General features: G+C 38.2%; 1 protein-coding gene across 7 annotated transcripts in view; it reads left to right on the forward strand.

Annotated features, from left to right (window-relative positions):
* Positions 1–23,837, forward strand: part of LOC124149212 (ankyrin-2-like) — a 94,578-nt gene that overhangs the window by 66,906 nt on the left and 3,835 nt on the right. For 6 of the 7 annotated variants that reach the window (XM_046520646.2, XM_046520649.2, XM_046520648.2 and 3 more), the window contains 20 exons: positions 5,837–5,959; positions 9,963–10,156; positions 10,672–10,744; positions 11,045–11,172; positions 11,540–11,643; positions 11,806–11,965; positions 12,171–12,329; positions 12,661–12,728; positions 13,199–13,319; positions 13,643–13,713; positions 15,308–15,413; positions 15,716–15,790; positions 16,226–16,439; positions 16,906–17,111; positions 17,460–17,593; positions 18,172–18,254; positions 19,346–19,460; positions 20,291–20,406; positions 22,104–22,312; positions 23,425–23,543. In XM_046520646.2, coding sequence (XP_046376602.2) covers positions 5,837–5,959; positions 9,963–10,156; positions 10,672–10,744; positions 11,045–11,172; positions 11,540–11,643; positions 11,806–11,965; positions 12,171–12,329; positions 12,661–12,728; positions 13,199–13,319; positions 13,643–13,713; positions 15,308–15,413; positions 15,716–15,790; positions 16,226–16,439; positions 16,906–17,111; positions 17,460–17,593; positions 18,172–18,254; positions 19,346–19,460; positions 20,291–20,406; positions 22,104–22,312; positions 23,425–23,543 — 2,578 coding nt within the window. Of the gene's footprint in view, positions 1–3,460; positions 3,572–5,836; positions 5,960–9,962; positions 10,157–10,671; positions 10,745–11,044; positions 11,173–11,539; positions 11,644–11,805; positions 11,966–12,170; positions 12,330–12,660; positions 12,729–13,198; positions 13,320–13,642; positions 13,714–15,307; positions 15,414–15,715; positions 15,791–16,225; positions 16,440–16,905; positions 17,112–17,459; positions 17,594–18,171; positions 18,255–19,345; positions 19,461–20,290; positions 20,407–22,103; positions 22,313–23,424; positions 23,544–23,837 lie in introns of those variants that run through there. The other variant, XM_048381633.1, reaches the window with a different exon arrangement.

Here is a 23,837-nt window from a genome sequence, read left to right on the forward strand (position 1 = left end):
CAGATGATAAGGTCATCTTATTAAGAAAACAAAATATATTTTAAAACAACAATTTAGAATCACATATCAAAGAAACATGTCAATATTAGTCAAAAGATTTTCTCTTCATTTTATTATCCTTTTCATTTACTTGCAGATGTTTCAACACATATATGGTTCTCAAAATTCATTAATTGCAGAGGTTTCAACATATCCACAGTTTTCAAAATTTATTAATGATGAATGATAAACATTGGGGATAAATCTTGAAGCTGTATTTACTTACTCGAAACACTTGTCAATGGCCTCGAAAAGATTTACTGCTGATGAGAGATTGCACACTGGCATATCCAGGAACTTTGTGACTATTTCTTCCTGAGTGACATCAACACATCTATGCTTGTCGTAAGAGGGAACTAACGGGATTGGGTGGTCAGTCATGCTGACTTGGTTGATGCATGTCATCATATCCCAATTGCGTGGATCAATGCTCATGATATCAATCACTGGATTGTCTGGTCCAGACTTGATTATTTACAGACTGCCATCATATAGCTGGAATATTGCTGAGTGCGGCGTTAAACAACAAACAAACTCAACACAGAAAGACGACACTGAACAACTGCTGAAAAAGCCCTCAATATCACCTGCACCGATTATTTACAAAATTGGAATATTGCTGGGTGCAGCGTAAAACAACAAACCAACCAACCAACTTTACGGTCATATTCATTTTAGTCTTTCCGCACTTGAATAGTTTTGCAATCTCGCCTTCCAGGAGCACCTTTGGTACCATCTTTGTAAAGTGAAATGCCAAGTTGCAGTCCATGACCATCTTAGTTAACAAGGTGTCTGTGATTCAACCATTTCAGATGCAGCTAGGTTTTCCACACATGTGAGTGATGTTATCAGTTGAAAGGATTAAACCTCCTTTGCAACCTGAGAATGTTTTTCACTTTTAATATGTCACTTCATATCATAATATCCTCCTGAAGAAAGCATACACAGGACTTCTGTCTCACGTTTCCCTTGAGCAAGGAACGGATGGTCTTTCTTCCAGGTTTCTTGATACATGCCAGCAAATTTCTTCTTTTCAAAATTGATCCTGGTGTTGCATCCGTGGGGCATTTGGTTGCCATAATTAAAACAACCTGAATTTTGAATCGAATCACCATGATTATAAAGCACGTGTATTTATTAGTCAATATCATCAGGTGTTACAAAAAGCTCTGAGTTTTACACGGAGAAGGGCGATTGCATATGAATTTAATCAGAAAACTTACTTGTAGAATTCTGTAATCATCAACTTCCTGTTCTTGGTTTTTACGCGTAGGACAATGGAGGCACATTTTACATTCTTGAAAAATGCTGTTTTATGGGAGAAATAGTACCTCATGTGGGAGACTGGGAGATTTCATCAATTTGCGTAAGTCTCTCACAAAAAGCGAGAGGGTTAACAGGTCTGTCATTGACAGTGCAGAGTTGCATCCCTTAGTTATGCCAGGATCTGCTGATAGCAGGAAACCCACATTCTTCCTGATAATTCTTCATACATCATCACCTTACCTATTCTCAAGTGTCTTGCCAAAATGATAAACCTCTAACAGTGTTATTTCTGACTGTTCTCTCCTTCATAAAGCTGACATGCTCGCATACTGCTGAAATACTTTCAGAGTCGCATTAATCTTAGCTAACTTTTATTTTGTAATATAAATAGAATTACTCATGTGTGACTGCAGCAGTAAGCACTATATAGGTGTGTATATATTCAATTTATTTCATCCGGGTATAAAGTGATACAGGTGTCGTCACATAAACTTGGTTAAGACTAAATTTAGCTATGACTTTATAAGTAAATACACTGCATGAATATCATCTTGTTTTGCTGATCTGTTGAGGTAAGTCGCATTGTGCATGTGTTGGAAGAGTTACATAGATGGAAAGGGTTTTGTTATTGAGGATGATGCTGACATTACAAGATCGTTGCATTAACCATGAGATTACACCAGTCTGGTAAAATTTCAGTTGGGTTTGTAATCTTGGTACATGAATGTAAAATGTGTACCTCAAGACCTTTAATCCTCAGCTATATATTCATATAAGTTTAAACACTCAGTCAAGTAAAATTTCTGTTTGGCTGGTACATGGTAGCCAAATCTGGTAATACATGTACATACCAGTTTAGGCAGTAGATATATTTCAGTTATACTACAGCAGGTACACCAAGAATGGGCTTTACTTTTTGTACCCACGTGGTGAATCCAACCCATTTTGTGTGTATTGTAGGTGAACCACTGTATTGTCAACCACTGAGGTCACCCCACAGCCTACACAAATTTAAGAATATATTTTGTTGAATTAGCACAAACATTATGTCTCTGGGAATTCTGCTCACAGAATAAAGAGTACAAAATTCAGCAGTGATAAAAACAAGTGTTTTTTTAAGTGTGCCCCAGGGCACTGATAATGTGGGTTTTTTTGTGCCCTGGGGTGTGTACGTGCCATTTATGTACATGCCAACAACATCAGGGACGTTTCACCACCCCTTGTAATTACGACTTAAAATATAGTTCAGTGTTTGCAAAAATCTGAAAAAATATAGACAAAAGTAACAAAATATTTGAGGTTACTAAAATATTTATCATATGTTTGGGTATGATTATATACAAATTCTGCTTCAACAAAAAGATTATTGAAATCTATGAGACTGCTGTTGGAAGCGAAAGAATACATGCTGGTCAAGTGAAAAAATGGTGTTTGGGGAAATGAACAGTTTCTATATATTGACGAGTTAAATGAGAAATTTACAGTTTATAACCAAACATTTTCAAGAGAATAACAAACAGAAAGAAGCATTATTAACTCCATAAGTGACCATCTGTCACTATTGTGCCTTGTCAATGTGGAACTAAAGTGAATATGAAGTTAACAGTTTATGAACAGGCAAGACACTTACAATAAAGGGAGACGACTTGGGGAGGTAACTCTTGTGTGCCAATAGTTCCGTCAAAGTGTCATGTTCTCTTCAGTCAAATATCAAGTGTTATGTTCACTGCAGTGAAATATTAAGTGTTATGTTCACTGCAATGTAAGTATCAAGTGTTATGTTCACTGCAATGTAAGTATCAAGTGTTGTGTTCACTGCAGTGAAATATCAAGTCATAATTATGTTCACTGCAGTGAAAATATCACTCTTTCTCAACTTCAGAAACTCATTTTCACACCGAAGTATGTAATAAAATGTTTGAAGCCCATTTCCGGTGTCCAGCGTGATATTGCTGGTTTATTGCTAAAAGCGGCGTAAAACCGTACTCACTGACTATAATCCTATACAGGAACACAACCTGACATGTTGTGGGACATTCTGCAGGTGTTTCTATTCTGTAGCAGTTGATAGGAGAATACTACTGTTGTGGTATCTATACCCACCTGTTTCTAACTGAAATTCGGTCACCTACATAAGTCATTCACTATCTAATGTGTCCTTGGTGGCAGAATGTGTCTTCTTACATCAGCTTGGGGGAACTGGGACTGTGTGATTGTTTGATCATTATGTGTTAGCAAAACTATTAGTTCACAATCTGGTATCTGGGTAAGTATTTGTTAACAGTTTCATGTTTATCATGTTGATGTGTGGCAATCAGGTATTTCATATTTCTGCAGTGAAGGCAATTTCTATTAGCTCCCAAAACTGAATGTTCTTATAAGAGTGATACATAATTAAATGTACTTTGGACAATAGGTATATATGATGCATTTATGGCTTCCTGAACCTAGTTTATTGAGGATGAGTCGACCAGCTCCTCATTTTGGCTAAAACATCTGATGAACAATAGATACTTTTATGTCGCAGAAGTTATTTCTTCTCCTGTGTATAATCTTGCATGCAGTGTGGTAATCAGGATACAGTTGATTGCTGAACAATTATCATTATAACTTTCTTGATTTTTTCAGTTTTTTTTGCATGGTTAAAAGAGTATTAAAAAACACATTGCATTTAGGTCAACAGTCTTTATGATTTCTACCAACCAATCCTAAAGCTACTTCAGGCAACAAAATTTGGAATAGTTGCAATGTTTCATTTTTTTCTGTTTCATCTTTGATGGATAAGAACAATAAAAAGATACAACTACAAAAATGATATGAAAGTAAACTAACTATCAACTTTTTGTGTAATGATTGATGAACGAATTGTATGTAGTCTCTTTTAAAAGGAACAAAACTTCTCAGCAGTAAATACAGATACATCTCTTAACAAATACTAAACAACCTGCACTTTAAACACTATCAGTATTGATTCGCTCCCATCGGTCCAATGACAAATAGAATGACAAAAAGTTACACAAATTTCTAATAATAGGTTTCTTTGGCTATGTAGACCGACTCAAACTATTTGGAGAGCAAAAATCTGAGAATCATATATTAGAAAAAGTGTCGCCTAAGGGATGATTGGGTTGTGTGGTTAAAGTGACATCATTTCCCAAAGACGTGGACACAATAAGGAGCCGCTATTTTGTCTACCAGTCATGCTACTGTAGTTCTCTTTCTGAACATCACATCCTCATAAACTAAATGGGAAGGATTCGGTTGAGATCGTGACAGGCCTGGGGTTATTGCCCCCGAGGTCGCTTGCCTTGGTCAGATGTCCTCAGACTGACCCTAGGCCTTATTCCATATGCTTTAGTTGGCAACAAGGTTCAATCACTGATTTATCAGGTTTATGGTAAGCAAATATTGTTTTTCTTCCAGTTGGATATACTATTATTATTAAACATGTCGTGGTGAAAGTGACAGCTTGTTTGTCATGATGTGAATAATGTGTGTACTTATATTGTGCTAGGCTGCATACACTTTGGGGAGTATACAACTCAAGCTGCCTTGTCTGGTGCTAGTTGGTTAACAGTCACTTTGTCAGACTTAAGATAATGGTGTCCATAGAAGAGTATTACCCATCTTTTGTCTGTATTATTTTTACATAAAATGTTTGCTGCAAACAGTTTAATGTGCATTGGCTCTGTTCTATTGCCTTTGCATTAATAACATAAAAAATGTAAAAATCCAGAATATAAAAAAACCTTGTAATATCACATAGAAAAATATGTTATTCATCAATATTTGATTTAATTTTTTTTCTCAGGCATGTTATGACTTCTGAGGCATGGTATGACTTTAGACTAACATATAGTCCCTGAATAATTTCTGTATTTACTGTGTGTAGCAAGTGTAGTAATTCCAAAGGAACGCAACAATGGATCACCACTGCAGCAACAATTCCAATTTCTGTCCCATCAGGGTTTAGTACAAAATATATTTTCAATAACTACCGACCATATTTTTCACAAATTTGAAAGTGATTTTTTTTCAATCACTGAGTTCAGCTTTTGAGAAAAAAATTAATCTGAAAGCCAACAGATATAAAAAAAGACCTTGGTTAAATAAAAATAATTCTGTAAGGGAACCCCCAAGTATTGAGGAACCCCCAAGTCTCTTAATGTTCTAGAGGCATGGAGGGAATGGGGGGATTGTTTTATTCAATATATACTTTGGGGTCTGTAACAATAACTAATTATTTACCAATGAGGCATGTTATAACTCCTTAGGATGATTTGTTTTTCTTGTTCTTCCACCTGACATGTTGGGGTCATATAAAGGCCTGTGTATGCTCATTGATCATACATTTGACAGAGATAAGTGTCCAGTTTTGCACATGTATACATAGTAGTTACTCTGCTAGACAGGTTCTAGGTGATATGTGTGATCCATGGATGGTTGAGTATCTTCAGATATATCTTTCATCCTTTATCTATGCTATATTATATATAAAGCTGGAAACTAAGTTCCTATTTCTCTATTGCAGGTGTGGACCAGCAGTTTGATAATGGCAGCGGAATGCTTCACCTTGCGTGTCTGGCCCGCAACAATGATGCTGTACAGTACCTGATAAACACTGGTATCTCTCCAAAACTGAGGGATAAAAACGGTAAGATCCCCATGCCACAATATATAGATTATTAGATTGTCATCCAATTATGATTTTAGTTAGGCAGGAGGCATTGCATAAATACATGTGTGTATTTTTATATTTTTTTAAAACTAATTCTTCAAGGGATATGTGAACATAAACTGTGGACAGATGTGATTCACGTGAAACATGAGTCTTTCACAGGACTATGTACATGGTGTTAAATCAAGTGTAGAAAGTCTCAACACACAGCCCAGACGCACTAAATACCATGAGTATTCCTAATACAGGATATTTACCATCCCCAAACACACTGACTTGATAATCTCTATTTATCATGCAATGACTGCACATACACCTGTACAGGGCGGTTCTCTTCCGGGACCTACATATGTTCTTTCAATTCATTTATTTATATTTTATTATGTATGACCTATGAAATGTGTGCACTAGCACGGTGGTGCACCAAACCGGTAAAAACTGTGGATTGCAAAGTTTTATTGTAATGTGACATTTAAAAGTCTTTTGCCAAGTTTAAAAATATTTTTAAAAGTTTAAAAATATCTTGCAAAGATTAAAATGACTTTGACTAGTTTGGCATGCCACAGGATTTACCGAACCTTGATATAAGTTTTTTATTGAATGTCTGCATGAGGGATGGTTTTTGATTCTTGCTGCCATTCAATAAATGTCAAATAAGGGCTGTGTAGATATAGTTATAGATAACACAGAAAACAACAACAGACTTTTCCCTTGGTAACTGAAAAAACAACAAAAAACGGACATAGAACATGGTAGGTTGAACAGGGAAATCATAATTGTTTTATTATATCTTTTTGACAACATCCAGTTATTGCAAATGAAACCAGTCATGAAAACAGCACAATGACCACCTGCTCTCCCAGAACAAACAAACTACTTTAATATGTTGTGTATATAGGTGTCTCTATGTAGCTGGACAAACAGGAAATTCAGTAATTGGAATAATCAGCAGAGCGTGTTTTGATAAGGCTATGAAATAATAAAAATGGTATTCTGGGATGTGGAGGACTGAGTACCAACATGGAAGATTCATCAAGTCCAACTCTGAACATTTACAAGAATATACTAAATTACAAGGTGCTCAGCTCTAGAGTATTTGCAGTTTGCTGGAATATTTCTGACTGTTGCATTCAATAACACTCAGGTCCTTACTCTCCCTGACTTGTCACCCCCATTAATCTTAAGACCCGCCTCCTATGATCTCCTAATCAGCAGGGGATCTGGAATTAGCAATTGAGTTGTTAATTAGTTGCTATTAAGAGATTAAGATAACAAACTTTGGATTAGCTGTACATTATAATTAGAGGATATTGAGTTCATAGAAAGATGTTGAAAAAATGTTAAAAAAGGTCAATAGGAAAAATTAATTCTTTTAGAATAAATCTGAAATTAAGCATATTATGAATGTGGTTGTTACGACATGATTAGTTTATTGTGTGTCAATATGGGTGTCCAGACATGAAGACCAATACTAGGAGTATTATCCTGATGTCTCAACATCAGAGGTGGTAGTTATTGCACTGATTCTCACGTCAATAAGTACTGATATTACCCATAATGCCCAGCTTGTAGTCAGTGAATCGTAAGGGTATATATAACAAGGACAGATCACATTGGCATGATTCAGCGTAATGGCTGTAATTGGGGAGAGTTTTAGAACATTCGTGTTTCCTGAATCTAATAGTGTCATATACTTGTCAGAGAGTGATGTACGGATGTATGTAAGACCTAAGGACAGTTATCATTACAGGCCAATGGGTAAGTAGAAGATCTGTAGAACAACCCCACTGTGACATTTAGCTGTATAGGAATCATGCTTTTGTTATCACAACTTTTAACCCAATGGGGATGGGAGTGAGAATAGGCCCCCATTCTCTGTTGCATGTCAGGGCACGGGTAGCCCTGTCATCAAGGTGCCAGAATTTGCTGTGCACAGTTACTTCCCTTTGGTGTACCAGCAACCTATGATCAGAGGTTTGAATCATGGGTTTGAATCCCAGAGTCTACCTGACTATGTTTCTAGGTTTGTTAGGCTTCTTAATGGGCTGATGGGTTTCACCAAAATTATTTGATGAATGTATATCATGGAAAGAGATATGATTTTCCTATTTTAGTTGTTGTCTGTAATCTGGGTTGTGTAAACTCATGTTTATGTATAGACCACCATGAAAGAAGAGGTGGGGTTTGTGTAAGCTGACTGAGATAAGTACTATATATGTAGAATATTGAGTATGCATGTTTTCATTGCAAGCAAGAGTCAGTGTTGTGATTTAATCTTGCGTAGCTTCAGAGTTGAAACAGTTTATGATGTTGGTGTGTTGTCATTTTTTATTTATTTTTCTCTTTAATAGTATAACAACAAATTTCCGGTGAATCCTATTAAGTAACTTATTTTTCACTTTACTTTTAAGCGAAAAAGCTGTGAATAGTTTTCAAAATTGCACCGTAATGCAATGTTCACTCACAAAGCTAAAACAAAAAGTTCAGTCTACACAAACTTCAGTTCAACTGGAATTGTTCCACTGCTAGGATTAGTATACCATAGGCATTATGGGATTAAATTGTGCCAGATTGTGGTATAGTCATAGCAGCAGAAAATCATCGGACAGAATAAACCAACATTCATAAAGTCCTTATGTCACAAGTGCTAATGTTCAAGGATGTTCTGACAGTGTATCTTAGAGCTGAGATAACTGTTGGTCACTGCCTGTGGTGGTATTAACACTACTTGCGTGACAAGCTGACATCAGACAGAGTACCCATTGACTCGAGAGACCTAAGTATGATAATGTGGGATTTACAAGGGATGATTGTTTCCATCTGTCTCGTAATGTGATTAATAGCAGACACAACAAGTCAGTTAGTCAGCCAGTAGGAAGAATGACCTGTATTTACTTATAGACTGTTCAACACATCTGTTAGTCAGTTAGTAGGAAGAAGGACCTTTATTTACTTATAGACTGTTCAACACATTAGTCAGTCAGTAGGAAGAAGGAAGAAGGACCTGTTTTTACTTATAGACTGTTCAACACATTAGTTTGTCAGTTAGTAGGAAGAAGGAACTGTTTTTACTTATAGACTGTTCAACACATTAGTTAGTCAGTTAGTAGGAAGAAGGACCTGTATTTACTTTTAGACTGTTCAACACATTAGTCAGCCAGTAGGAAGAAGGAACTGTTTTTACTTATAGACTGTTCAACACATTAGTTTGTCAGTTAGTAGGAAGAAGGACCTGTATTTACTTTTAGACTGTTCAACACATTAGTTAGTCAGTTAGTAGGAAGAAGGAAGAAGGACCTGTATTTACTTATAGACTGTTCAACACATTAGTCAGTCGGTAGGAAGAAGGACCTGTATTTACTTATAGACTGTTCAACACATCTGTTAGTCAGTTAGTAGGAAGAAGGACCTGTATTTACTTATAGACTGTTCAACACATTAGTCAGTCGGTAGGAAGAAGGACCTGTATTTACTTATAGACTGTTCAACACATCTGTTAGTCAGTTAGTAGGAAGAAGGACCTGTATTTACTTCTACACTGTTCAACACATCAGTCAGTCGGTAGGAAGAAGGAAGAAGGACCTGTATTTACTTATAGACTGTTCAACACATTAGTCAGTCGGTAGGAAGAAGGAAGAAGGACCTGTATTTACTTATAGACTGTTCAACACATTAGTTTGTCAGTTAGTAGGAAGAAGGAACTGTTTTTACTTATAGACTGTTCAACACATTAGTCAGTCGGTAGGAAGAAGGACCTGTATTAACTTATACACTGTTCAACACATCAGTTAGTCAGTCAGTAGGAAGAAGGACCTGTATTTACTTATAGACTGTTCAACACATTAGTCAGTCGGTAGGAAGAAGGACCTGTATTTACTTATAGACTGTTCAACACATCTGTTAGTCAGTCAGTAGGAAGAAGGACCTGTATTTACTTCTACACTGTTCAACACATCAGTTTGTTTGTGACATTCTGCAGGTAGTACCGCTGATGAAGTTTGCATGTGCCCTTCGGTCAAGCGGCAGTTGCCCCAGCGCTACCTGGTGTCCAAGAGTGAGGTTTCGGCCACAGGACACAGGATGCTGATGAACCCCAGCCTCCAAGACAAGGACAATATATTCAGTCTCGCCAAGAACCCAAAGTTCTTTGATGAGATTCAGAAAAAGTTGCAGGTATGTAAAATTATTTCCCCAAATGTATCAAAATGTCTGAAGAATTAACATGTTTGAAACATAGCCTGAGAGTTGCTTCCCTTAGCTATTACAGGATCTGTTGGAAAAGGATTTGAACACCAAATTTACCCCCATCTTAATACTTGGTTTGGCAGCAAGATACATGTTCTCATGGGTTTTTGACAAAGGTTCTAAATTTGTACAATCTGCATCACATTGGTCTTGTTCGTTTTTGTCTTAACCCCAATTCACTCACAACTTTTCTAGTTGCTCCCTGAGGGCTGCAACTTCCACAATTCCTACTCTTACACAGATTTACTATAGTATAACACTGTGGTCAGTTGTGGAATGAGTCAGGGGATCCAGTGTTAGTATTGCATGAAGCATGCCATGATGACTGAATGGTCAAGTTGATGACCTGCATGTAACCAAAACAAAACATACAAGTGACTGGAATAATCAGCAATGTTGTTACTCATGGTCAGTTTTTTATGCTTTCTTCAATTATTTTTCAGATATTTGACTTTAATGTAAACACTGAGTGTGACAGCAATGGTGACTTCCTACTTCACATTGCATGCAAGGGAGGTAAGTTATCAAAAGGAATATGTATTATTCAATAATAAGAGGACCATATTATTGTTTTCATAAATATATGAAACAGTCCATATGTGTGATAATCATAGTAAACCTTCCCAGGGAGAGCCCAGTAGCTAAAAGGCTTGTTCACATGTATTAGACTCATGTTTGATTCCCCAACTGGGTAACCAATTCTTAGTTTCCCTACCTGTAATAGGGATGCAAAATTGACCATTAAATAAGACCTTCCTTCCCTCCCTCCTTCCCCCTTCTCTCTCTCCTTCATTCACTCATTCCCTCCCTCTGTAGGTCTGAGTCAGCTGCCGCTGGTCATGGCGTTGGTCAAGATCCAGGGAGCAGACGTGGAGCTGTGCAATGCAGACGGGATGACGTCACTCATGTTGGCTGCCACGGCTGGCAACTGTGTACTCTGTGATGTGAGTTTGGCATCGTTATTTGCAGCAAGCTTGTCTTGTAGTTATGACATGTGTTATATACTGTGGCACCCAAATAGTCCGGAAATAGCTGCCTTCTGTTTGGAAGGTCTACACATAACATAACAAAGTACATGTATGTCATGTCCATGATTTGTAAAACTAGACAAAATGATTAATATTTCATGTTGTAGGGAGATTCTGTGTGTTTGATTTTCAAGGCTAACTCAAATTTCACATTTTACTTTACATTGAAACAGTATTTTGTATTTGAGATACCTTTGCTTACAATTCAAGTTTTAATTATGTTTGAACATTCTTTTAGGACATTTGCAGACACAAGTAGAAATTTCTGTATTACGTTTCACAGGTGTTGATGTGTCTGTTTGGAGCGGACCCGAACAAACCCAACCCAAACAATGGGAGATCAGCATTGCATTATGCTACAGAAGGCAATCACAAGAAGTCTGTCGAGTGAGTTGTCATCTCTTTGAAAAACAATTAGGATTTCCTTGCTCTTATCAGGGGAGATAACATCCTGATTATGAACTATTAAAAGGTTAATTACTCATAGTTCTTCTCAAGCCAAACATTGAGTTAAGCTTCTTTCAAATTATTTTATTAATTGTCTCCAAGGTGTCTCATTCGACGTGGTGCAGACGTGAATATCGAGGACCATGATGGCCGCCGCCCTGATGATATCCCATCATGCCAGAATGTGCAGGATGACTGCAAAGAGGTCATTGACTTCAACAGAATGCAGCGTCTTGAGACACTCAGTGAGAAAGTCCGTAAGGTAAGCTGACATTTAAATTGAAATCTAAAAATGGCATAATCAAATCTTCTGTTGGCATTGCTGGCTTAGAACTTCAAATGACAGTCTACACTCAAAAGAAAGGTCGCCAAATATAATAGGTGTAGTCATTAACCCAACTTAGGACTGACTTTACGCTTGTCTATTGAGTAATCGTTTGAGTTTCATGTCTTCATGTGTGTTGCAGGGAGATGTAGAAGCCAGCATGTTGCTGCCGACTGACCTGTGTGTAGTTGCCGATGACGGCTACACGCTGCTGATGATAGCGGCCATCTACAACCGTGGTAACACATTGTCTCATCTGCTGGCAAAGAATAAAGCCACCATAGATGCTCAACATACCAAGGTGTGTCCAGCTCAACTGAAAGAATTATACACCAATTCTCCATACAATTATGTGATCATCAAGTTAAAAATCTAGTAAAAACTCATTTTCATGGACCAGATTGTTATTTCTATTGGAAATTAAAACTAATCACCTGTATAACAAATTTTATGCTTAATGGTATAAAGGTATAGTGAACCATCATCCTTGTAATTATATCATGCAAAGTATCTGATGATAAGTTAAAGTTCAATTGAATTTAATGAAATTTGAAGAAATTGGATGTAATTTGTAGTAAAGAGTTAATACCATATTGAGAAGGCTTTATTTGAAACCTGTTTCTCTTTACCAGACTGGAATGACCGCTCTCAGCATTGCATCACAGATGGGCAATGTCGAGGCAGTAGAGATTCTTCTCAAGTAAGTGGGGCAAGAAATGGCTTCATATGATGGACTTATTGGTGAATTACGAAATATCAATCACATGTTTTGCCAAGTCAAGATTAGGCTAAAATAAATAATAGTCTCGGTTCTCAGGCACCACCCACATCATCATAAAGTCTGCTGCATGTTTTATTGTTTTTATTTCCATTCACAATGCACAAAAAAAAAATTGAAAATTGAAACAAAAACGAAATGTGCAATGAACTTAATGATGATGTGGGCAGTGCCTGAGAACCAAGACAATTTTTTTTTTTAGCCTTATGATATTAATATTATCTTTTATATGGAATATTGCTGAGTGTGGCCTCAAACAAACATACGTTAAGTAAGTTAACTGTGATGTGGGCCATGGGACTGCATATTATGTTGAGAAATACGTAGTGGTAAAGGTAATCAGCTGATATAGGGTAGGCAGATACATATATAATATGAACCTTTGTTCGCAGGAACGGTGCTAACCCCTCCATCTCTGACATGGAGAGTTATCTCCCCCTACACCATGCAGTGCTCAACAATCATGAAGCGGTCGTGGACTTATTTCTTGATTTCTTCCCAGATACATATGTGGTTAGAACCTTTGCCTTTTTAAAGCTGATACTATTTCAGATAAGATTGAAATAATCATATAATAGCCTTGTGTAATTTTGTTTCGGTGGTTACGGAAAATAGTTTCTCTTTTTGTTATTTGAATTTTGAGTTCATTTGAATTCATGGGTCTGTGACCTTAGTCATTAGTCCAAAGCCCGTGTCTAGTAAAATTATGTTCAATATGTTTGATACTCCATATGATATCTCTAAACTCTGCTGAAAATGATGCTTTGAGCCATTTTCGGGCCAATGGACGCAACTGTTTTGGCACGGACTGCATTGGATTGGATTTCTGTTTCCAGGGATTGCACACAGCCCAGAGACTGATCAAGAAGTCCTCCATTCATCACAAAGTGAAGTCGGCATGGGAACGGTCAGTACATATGCATTAAATGGAATATCAGTTATAAAGGCTTCATTTTATGTCATTTTTTTAAAGTTATAATTTTATTTCTGTTTATTTGATTATCATGATTATAGATTAAGAGTATTTTTTATTGCATTACTTTTCTGACAAGAGTATGTGGCCAGTTGAATTTTCCTATGCTGTTTTCCTGTACAAATATGAAGTACAATATATTTGAAATCAGTAGATAGTGCAAGGCCTTGCATTGGTCTTAGGCAAGGTCTTATTTCACAACCCGGGAACTTAAGCACTGAATGGGGCGGTGGGGTTGCCTGGTGCATAAAGCATTTGTTTGATTCCCCACAGGGGTAAAATATGTGAAACCCAATTCTGGGGCTGGGATATTGCTGGAACATTGCCAAAAGTGGTGTAATACTGAACTCACTCACTTGAATCTTGATCAAATATGGATAATGTTAGATGTGAATGGTGAACAAATATGGATAATGTCAGATGTGAATTGTGAACAAGTATGGATAATTTTTATATGTGACTCTTGAACCAGTATGGATAATTTGAGATGTGAATTATGAACAAGTATAGATAATGTCAGATGTGAATTGTGAGCAATATGAATAATATCAGATGTGAATCGTGAGCAATATGGATAATGTCAGATGTGAATCATGAACAATATGGATAATGTCAGATGTGAATCGTGAGCAATATGAATAATATCAGATGTGAATCGTGAGCAATATGGATAATGTCAGATGTGAATCGTGAACAAATATGGATAATGTCAGATGTGAATCGTGAGCAATATGGATAATGTCAGATGTGAATCGTGAGCAATATGGATAATGTCAGATGTGAATCGTGAGCAATATGGATAATGTCAGATGTGAATCGTGAGCAATATGGATAATGTCAGATGTGAATCGTGAGCAATATGAATAATATCAGATGTGAATCGTGAGCAATATGGATAATGTCAGATGTGAATCATGAACAATATGGATAATGTCAGATGTGAATCGTGAGCAATATGAATAATATCAGATGTGAATCGTGAGCAATATGGATAATGTCAGATGTGAATCGTGAACAAATATGGATAATGTCAGATGTGAATCGTGAGCAATATGGATAATGTCAGATGTGAATCGTGAGCAATATGGATAATGTCAGATGTGAATCGTGAGCAATATGGATAATGTCAGATGTGAATCGTGAGCAATATGGATAATGTCAGATGTGAATCGTGAGCAATATGGATAATGTCAGATGTGAATCATGAGCAATATGGCTGATGTCAGATGTGAATCTTGAGCAATATTGATGATGTCAGATGTGAATCGTGAGCAATATGGATAATGTCAGATGTGAATCGTGAGCAATATGGATAATGTCAGATGTGAATCATGAGCAATGTGGATAATGTCAGATGTGAATCGTGAGCAATATGAATAATATCAGATGTGAATCGTGAGCAATATGGATAATGTCAGATGTGAATCATGAGCAATATGGATAATGTCAGATGTGAATCATGAGCAATATGGATGATGTCAGATGTGAATCGTGAGCAATATGGATAATGTCAGATGTATGTCCACAGACGCCAGGAGGAGGTGGTCATGCCCAAACTGATCCAGTGTGCCCTCAACGGCAATGCTGAAGACCTCTACTGTGTCCTGGACGAGGGGGACAGCATCAACCTCAAGGTAGTCAAACATTGCATACTGTGTCTCCAACACGACCTGCTTCAGTCAAACATTCATCACTATCCTCTATGCTCATCTTGGAGTAGAATCTGACTTTGCTAATAGGAGCAAGTATTAGTCTATGCTCAGAGTTTTTTTCAGTCTTTTTGAACATTTCTTCAATTCATATTTTGTTATGTTAGTACTTATATCATTGATCTCTATGCTCATCGAGGAATAGAATGTAATTTTGACAAATCTGAAACAGGTGTATGTATGATAATACTTGCTTAAAGTAACAATTGCTGATGTGGTTCCTTCAGAGTGGGAGCGGGAACTGGCCTCTGTACCTGGCTGTAGAGAACGGACATCTCGACGTGGTCAAGCTCCTCTTTGAGGTCAGTCCCTGGCACAGATAGGTGTAGAATGATATCAAATATGGTTAATACAGCTTTCTTACTCATAAAATAAATGTTGTGTGCACAGAAGTAATGATTGGTTCATTGTTACACTCTGTTAGATTCAGTCCCAAGACTCCATCACAACAATCTGAAATTCAGACTAAAATTACAGTTTGTAATTCTGATCAGACCAGATTCCAGTGTGTTGTAGTTATGTATTAAAAAGAGTCTTTGATGAAAGAAATGTTCTTATTTTAATCAGAATTTATGAGACTGACTCAATGCTCAGTGTCGTAGCCAAATGGTTCATTACAAAAAGTAATATCTTTTTTCATGTAAGCTGGAAAAAGAGATGAATTGTTTTTAAAAGAAACAGGATTTTAATTTTGATTAATAATGGGATAGTTGTTTAACTTTGGTCTGCTCTTGCAGAAAGGTGGTGACATTCGCAAGCGACATTCATCGACTGGTGCAACTGTGTTGCATAGGGCTGCCAAGATGGGACACTATAAGATTGTGGACTTCCTCATCCAGTTCTGTCGGACTGCCACGCCCGGAGACCAGGGTGGGCGGGGCAAGAAGCTGCTGGACATCAACGCTGTCGATGCTGAGAACAAGACAGCTCTACAGTTGGCTGCTGAGAAAGGTACAACAATTGGGGGATTTGGCAAAGGAGAGAAGATATGATGTGAATGCAATAGTCAGCAATGTTGTCATGGCTCCCTGCAGAGTGACTTCAGACCTGTAGACAGGCTAGTGATAATGTGGATACATACCCTCTCCATTTTGGCATGATCGAACACCATCTCAGCCAGGTCTTGGTAATACTCCTGTCCAGGCCAAAAAGTGGTTGATGCATAGGGAATGGTCCATGTCAGCCAGGTATGATGGATCCCCACTGGCCGGTCTCAATATGGATGCTGAATATATGACATAACTTTGTCTTATTTTTAGCCAAGAATGTCAGGTTTATTTACTGTCCCAGATTATGCTTAAGAATTGAAGAAGCTTAACTTGCCTAATGCCTTGGATACTGTTGTTGTAGTAATGGTGTCTTCATTTGTCAACTACAATACAGTAGTTTGAAAACTTAACCTTGGTTTACCTTTCAGGGTTCAGTCAAATTGTTCTACTTCTGCTTCAACATGGTGCCACGACGGCCATCTTGGATGCCCGGGGTGCACTGTTCACATGTCCTGAGTACGAAGGTGTACGGATCATGATTGAGACTCACAGAGAGAAACAGACCAAACTCATCATGAAGTGTGTGCAAGACAAGTCAAAAAAGGCTCTGGCGATGTTACAGAAATCATGGCTGGTATGTGTACATTTATGTGGTAGTTTCTTGTTTGATGTTACACTCAGCAATTTTTCGGCTATATGTTGCTGTTTGTTAATAATCGAGGCTAAAACAGAGAATCCAGTAATTGACTTCATGAGCATCTATCCGAGCAATTGAGACATGATAACATGCAATGAAACAAGTCACAGAGGCTGACAACGTGATCCATTGCGTCACTTCTTAAAACAAGCACAGGTTGCTGGAGACCTATATTCTTACCCGGAATCATATGTATGTGTACAAATAGGTTGTTGTATTCACTTACTTGATTTGTGTGTCAGCCATCTTTGCGCTCTTGTTATGATATGCGTGTTTGTGTTGCAGCCCTGTTTTGACCACAACCTGCGGACGAAGCTGGGAGACACCCCCCTGATGGTGGCGTGTCGGGCGGGGCGGCTGCCGACAGTCAAGTTCCTCCTGGAGTCCGCCGTCTACTCCAAGGATGTGGAGGAGGAGGAGTGAGTCACATGTTCTATTATCCCTAGAGGACAAGGCTCCAACATATAGGCAGCCCTAGCATGTTGTATAACAGTCATTCATACATCACTTTGGTTAAGTATTTGGAAGCATTAGAAGTTGGAAGAATATGGAGACATGAAGTTTCTCTCATTAATCCCATTGTCTTCCTCATTATATTGTTATCCTTGTACAATAGCTCGTGTCATGTAACATTAGATATAAAATCAGTTAGTAAAAATTGGGCAGTTGCAAGCATCGTTGTAATCTCTTAGTTCTCATACAGACCCCAAAATCAAAATATCTGAAAAAATATTGGTATAGAATACTATGGCAAGTCTAGATGCCTTCAGTTCTGTGAAACTGAATAGATTCTGTGGACCCCTTTTCCATGACATGTATATGTTATGAAAATATTTAACAAGAAAAATAGTTAGATGTTTTCTTTTCTGAGACTAACTGTTGGTCTGTGTTCCCTAATCAGTAGAAACAATCAGTTGTTGATTCTGGTGTGGGGGCTTCTGTGAACCATCTAACATCACATCCTGACATATTAACCATCTGGATTTTCTATCTTCAGTTTGGATGATTCAGATGTAGACTCCGGAGTCAATGACCCAACCCGAGGACCACTGAGGTCACGAACTCCAAGACACATGGAAGGTAGGTTCTGACTGAGAAAAGATAAATTTGTCAATTTGGGGTTGGTACAGTTGAAGTTTTGTTGCCTTAGGAGAAAAAAAAGTCACTTCACCTATGTAAAGCTGATAAGAAATTACCGTATTTTCTTGAGTTTAGTGCACACTTTTTTTCCAAAACACACAGCTGTGTAGAAGGGGGTGCACATTATACATGCCATAATGAGTTTTGATGTTTTTACCCCAAACGCAAAGACATTACTGTGAGCACGCAACACCGGAAATACCATGTCAACGAATCCATACTGAAGTACACAAATTAATCATGTAATTACACTGTCCGTCTATAAAAAGTGTTCATTGTATATCTGGACTTGTGTTTGTAACTTATTTCATTGATTTTATTCAAATTTCCTTTTAATATTATTTTAATTAATTTTGGCAAAGTTTTGTGTGAAGTGTGAATTTTTTTCTCCAAAACACTGAATCGGCTAGAAGGGGGTGTGGATTATACTTGGGTGCGCACCATACTCAAGAAAATACGGTAATGCATCATGTTTGGATGAAAAAATATATTACCAGATAAAAATGTAATTTTTGTTGATGTATTGTAGATACATGTAAAAGAAATTGAACTCCGTCCCTCCAGATAAGTATAAATAATATGATCAATGATTTGGTGATGTGTCTGATGCAGTATCACGTGAATGTGGTCTTCAGTTGATTCTCATGACCTTAAAGATAAGGTCAGATGACCTGTAGGGACCAGATATAGCTATCTACCAGATAACCCTGTTCGAGTGAGCGAGTGAGTGAGTGGGTTGTTGGATGTCACTTTGAACAGTATTTCAGTTTTGTCATGGCTTTTGAGCTTAATGTGGGAAAAAACATCATGATGCAGATCATAGATGTACATGATTTAGATGGATCAAGGATAATTCAGAAGGAATCTGAGATTTAAACTTAGGTCAGTGGATCCTGGCTGAACTAGAGGGGGGGAACTCTATAAGATTAACTGAAGGCTTTGGACCGCTTTCCCCTCAGTACACCAACTGTTTGAGATAGTACTGAACTGTATACCTATTGAGATACTGAGTTCTCTACCTTCTTGTTCAGATTGTGAAGATGGCTTTGCAGCAAGTGGTAACTTCTCTCAGTCAGTGGAGGTGCATAACGGGAACCGACTGCAGACCAGTGGAGACTTCACACGTTCCATGGAAGTGGAAGCCAGGTGGGTAGTGGGCTTTGCCACCCTTGTGGAAGCTTGTCTCAGGGGTTATTTCTCCATCACTACTGCCTTGACAACAGAGCAGAGATACTCATAAGTGGAAGTGACCACTGAGGGTGTGCCCAGCCAGTTTTCAATCAAGCCATGCAGGCTTACCAACAGTGGGATGAACTCCCAGCTATTAAACATCATCCTGGGGTTTCAATGATTGTGGAGGACCTGTCTCTAGCAGATCGTAACACAAGCTAAATTCGTAACCTCAGTGTATGCACTGTGTCGATATGCGGACACCGGATGTTGACCAGTTACATGGTAGTGGACCAGGATTGTTACTATGTTACTATGAGGATTTCAGTGTTTATTCCGGTGCCGATATCTTCTGTGACCATATAGCTGCAACCACTGCTGCCTGCCTTGTAAGAGAGTGGTTTCGTGTAGGGCTGGGATGGGGAACTCAGGTAGTTTGGTCAGTTAGTTTCTGGGAAGAACCTGGGCTACCTGGACCTGTGGTCAGTCACAGGATATATTGTTTAAAGACAATAACAATAAAACCTGACAGTGTTCGTATTTCTTTCTGACTATGCATGCATTCCTTCTGACTTTTGTATGTGTTTGAGTAAAACTAAAATTTCAGTCAACTTTAGTACATGCATGATCAGATTGTTTTATATGTTTATCTAAAAAGTTTTTGGAACAGGCTCTGATAAAACAATTTCCAACTCTTGACACCTGTAGTGGGTACAGTGTTAGCAGCTGGCAAACATGAAACATCCATGAAATGGTTACATGTAACTCCATCATCAAAACATTCAGTTACATTTCTCTTCAACCAGACCAAGACTTGGGGAGATGAAGATCCATCGCCCTCTGTTGTCGGCGCGGATTGACAGCACAGTACATGCACTGCTGAGAGATGTCAGCAGACCTAAGGGTCTCTTTATATATCATGGTGAGTGAGACAAACGAGAGCTATCTACTCCTCCCTACGTTCCTGGTGGGGTATGTTTGGAATTTTGTTTTGTTTTTACAATGTTGGTGGTGTTGAGGAAAAATAATTTTCAAATGAACATGTCTGAATTTCCCGAATTATGCCCCGAGACTGCACTCACAAGGCACAAAAATGTTGAAAAAAATTTTCCGCCTAAACTACTATATAACCAGATATGTCATATCAAAGGGCCTGAAATCTTTATCAGTCTACATTGCTTCAAACTTTGCAGTAAACATTTCAGTATATACTGTATTCGACGTAATAAGCACCCCGCTTTATAAAGCACCCACGGCGATATTTGCTAATATATTGGCTAGTGAACAATGCCAATTAGCACCCTTCCGATTGATCAGTGTACATAAGACTTATTTATTTGTGTAAAATACTCGTGTGTTATATTCACCCTTAATTACGGGCAATTAAATTCTGGTAAAATATAGCTGTCATGTATAATACTCACAGACTTTTCTTTAGTATCATTTCAGGCTGTAGGCATAAACCACGAAATTTACAATCTTTCAACTCTTTCACCAAAATTATATTCTAATAAAAGCCCCCTATTTCTAATTTTGAGAGCGCCCTGGGCGCTTAACACGTCAAATACAGTTTTTCAAATTTTGAAATGAATCCTCGTTACAACAAAAACTAATTTGAGTGATATTTCATGTTAATTTATTTTTGTTACTTCTTTTTATACCAATAGAGTTGGCGGTATAAAAAAAATAACAACAGAAAAGCCACTTTGATCTTATTTTCATGTTGCTATTTTTCATGTCCGTGAATAATTAATCACCTTACCTGTCGATACACTGGACATTTTAGAAATGTTTTTACTTTTTAGTTTAGATAAGTCCCCTTTAAAGATAGCCAGAGAGTGCCTGTAACATGTCAATCAGTTTTCATCCGATCCTGTAGGAACCTGCGCTAGAATAGCTAGTCGTTAAAGACTTCTATGTCAGATCAGAACAGAACATTGGCCTCATGGCCAGACTATACGAAATAAATTCTGTTCTGTTCTGTTCTCTATGTCAGATCAGGTGATAACTTGTTTGATTGAGTGTCTTTGTCCCCCGATGGTGTTGCTCGTAACATCAATCACTGGTTTGGATGGCCCAGATTCATTTGTTTACGCTCACCTTGGAATGGATGGAATGTTACTGATTGCTTTCATGCTGATGTACACATGCAGCTGGAGAAAAAAAACATTTGAAGTTCAGCGCTAGTGGAAGTATTGGCTTCTTACTTTCTGTAGGACTTTTGAAAGAGAAATAATGACTTGTTAATGATGAATTGATGATTTGTTGATGATTAGTTGATGATAATCTCTAGTACTCTATTGCACATTGGGGACACGGGTGGCCCAGTCATCACAGTGCCAGAATTTACTGTGCAGAGTTATGTCCTTTAGACATTACAGAATCCTAAGATCATGGGTTTGAATCCCAGAGTTTGAATTCGCAAGCTAATGTTTGTAGACAAGAACTTCTGTCTCGATCATTTTGGTAGGCATTTTGAAATAATTATATGTACTTAATCTTAATTCCATTTGCTGAAATATTCAAAGTATGTGTGGCAATAGATATTAGAAAGAAAACATGATAGAGATGGACTGAGAGAGAGTATGTTTCAAATTTCTGTTTATTGTTTGCAAACAGATGACTGCGTAAGTCATGTATCTGCTGTGAATCTCTTCGATGGCTGCACGTCACTGCACCGCACGATCGAGGGCGGGGACAACGTTCAGATCGTGAAGGCGCTACTGGGGGAGGACGCCACCTGTCTCAACGTCCAGAACGATGCAGGACTGAGTCCGCTGCATCTCGCCTGCACCAACGGGAGAAAGAAAACCATCGAAATATTGTTGGTAGGTGTTGGTGAAGAATTCCTGTTGTTGACTGTAAGTCAGCCTGTAGACTGGCATTTGTGTAGTTGGTATTCATCCATAAGGTGTATTCATGGTCCTTTAACAGCCATCTCTGTGCCCTACACCTCCACACTTTGGCATGTAACAATTTAACACCAAACACCTAGCACACTGACATCCAAACCATTGACACTTTATACAAATCCAGCACTCACCACTCCAACTCATCACACCAAACTCACCACTAGAACTCACCACTTCAACTCTTAGATCCAACTCACCACTCCAACTCATCACTAGAACACACCATTCCAACTCTCAGATCCAACTCACCACTCCAACTCTCAGATCCAACTCACCACTAGAACTCACCACTCCAACTCTTAGATCCATCTCACCACTCCAACTCTTAGATCCAACTCATCACTAGAACACACCACTCCAACTCTCAGATACAACTCACCACTCCAACTCTCAGATCCAACTCACCACTAGAACTCACCACTCCAACTCTTAGATCCAACTCACCACTCCAACTCTTAGATCCATCTCACCACTCCAACTCTTAGATCCAACTCACCACTCCAACTCTTAGATCCATCTCACCACTCCAACTCTCAGATCCAACTCACCACTCCAACTCTCAGATCCAACTCACCACTCCAACTCTCAGATCCAACTCATCAACCAGGAGGGTTAGGCCAAAAACAAAATCTTTGTGGTTCTGGTAACCCGACTGACCCATTGTTTCACTTCATACCCAAATGTTTTTGTCACAGCTGGTAGCAACTGTCAAGAAACCATATCTTAAATTTGGAAACAAATCCTATATTTGCACATACCCATAGTGTCGCGGGTATAGACTCGTCTTCGATCGCTAGTCCGCATGCTATTTTAGACAATGACCGATACCTAACTGCTCTCACTGCTCTACATCGAACCTGGTTGTCATGTTTATTGACAATTATTTGAGAAAAAAGTAAACCTGTGAGAGATTTTAGAAGTATATGGACATTATGGGATCAAGTTGTTCCACAAGTGATCACACTTGTCATTTCCTAAATATCTCTTCAAGACCATTTCCAATGTTATTTTGTTTGTTTTATTCCCAGGCTCGTGAGGAGATAGATCTGAACTGTCGCACTCTGGACGGACATCTTGCGGAGGAGATGACATCCAACAAGAGCATTATCAAACTCATCCAAAAGGCTCGCCTCATTCAGACAGGAGCGTATGTATCCTACTCTCTCTACCTTACCATCAGTATAAGAACTATCTGCCATGTAGAGGATCGATCCCATGTTTGTTGAGCTGACAGATGAGGATCCCATGTTTGTTGAGCTGACAGAGGGTTTCATGTTTGTTGAGTTGACAGAGGATTTCATGTTTGTTGAGCTGACAGATGTGGATTCCAAGTTTCTTGAGCTGACAGCAGACATATTTTCTCATGACAGAGCACCTGTCTCAGTTACTGAAATCTTCTTCAGCAGAAAGATGGATAGCATTTAACAGCACTGAGGCTATA

The sequence above is a fragment of the Haliotis rufescens genome, unplaced genomic scaffold, assembly GCF_023055435.1.
Source record: "Haliotis rufescens isolate VD_foot unplaced genomic scaffold, xgHalRufe1.0.p SCAF_4, whole genome shotgun sequence".
Taxonomy (NCBI): Eukaryota; Metazoa; Mollusca; class Gastropoda; order Lepetellida; family Haliotidae; genus Haliotis; species Haliotis rufescens.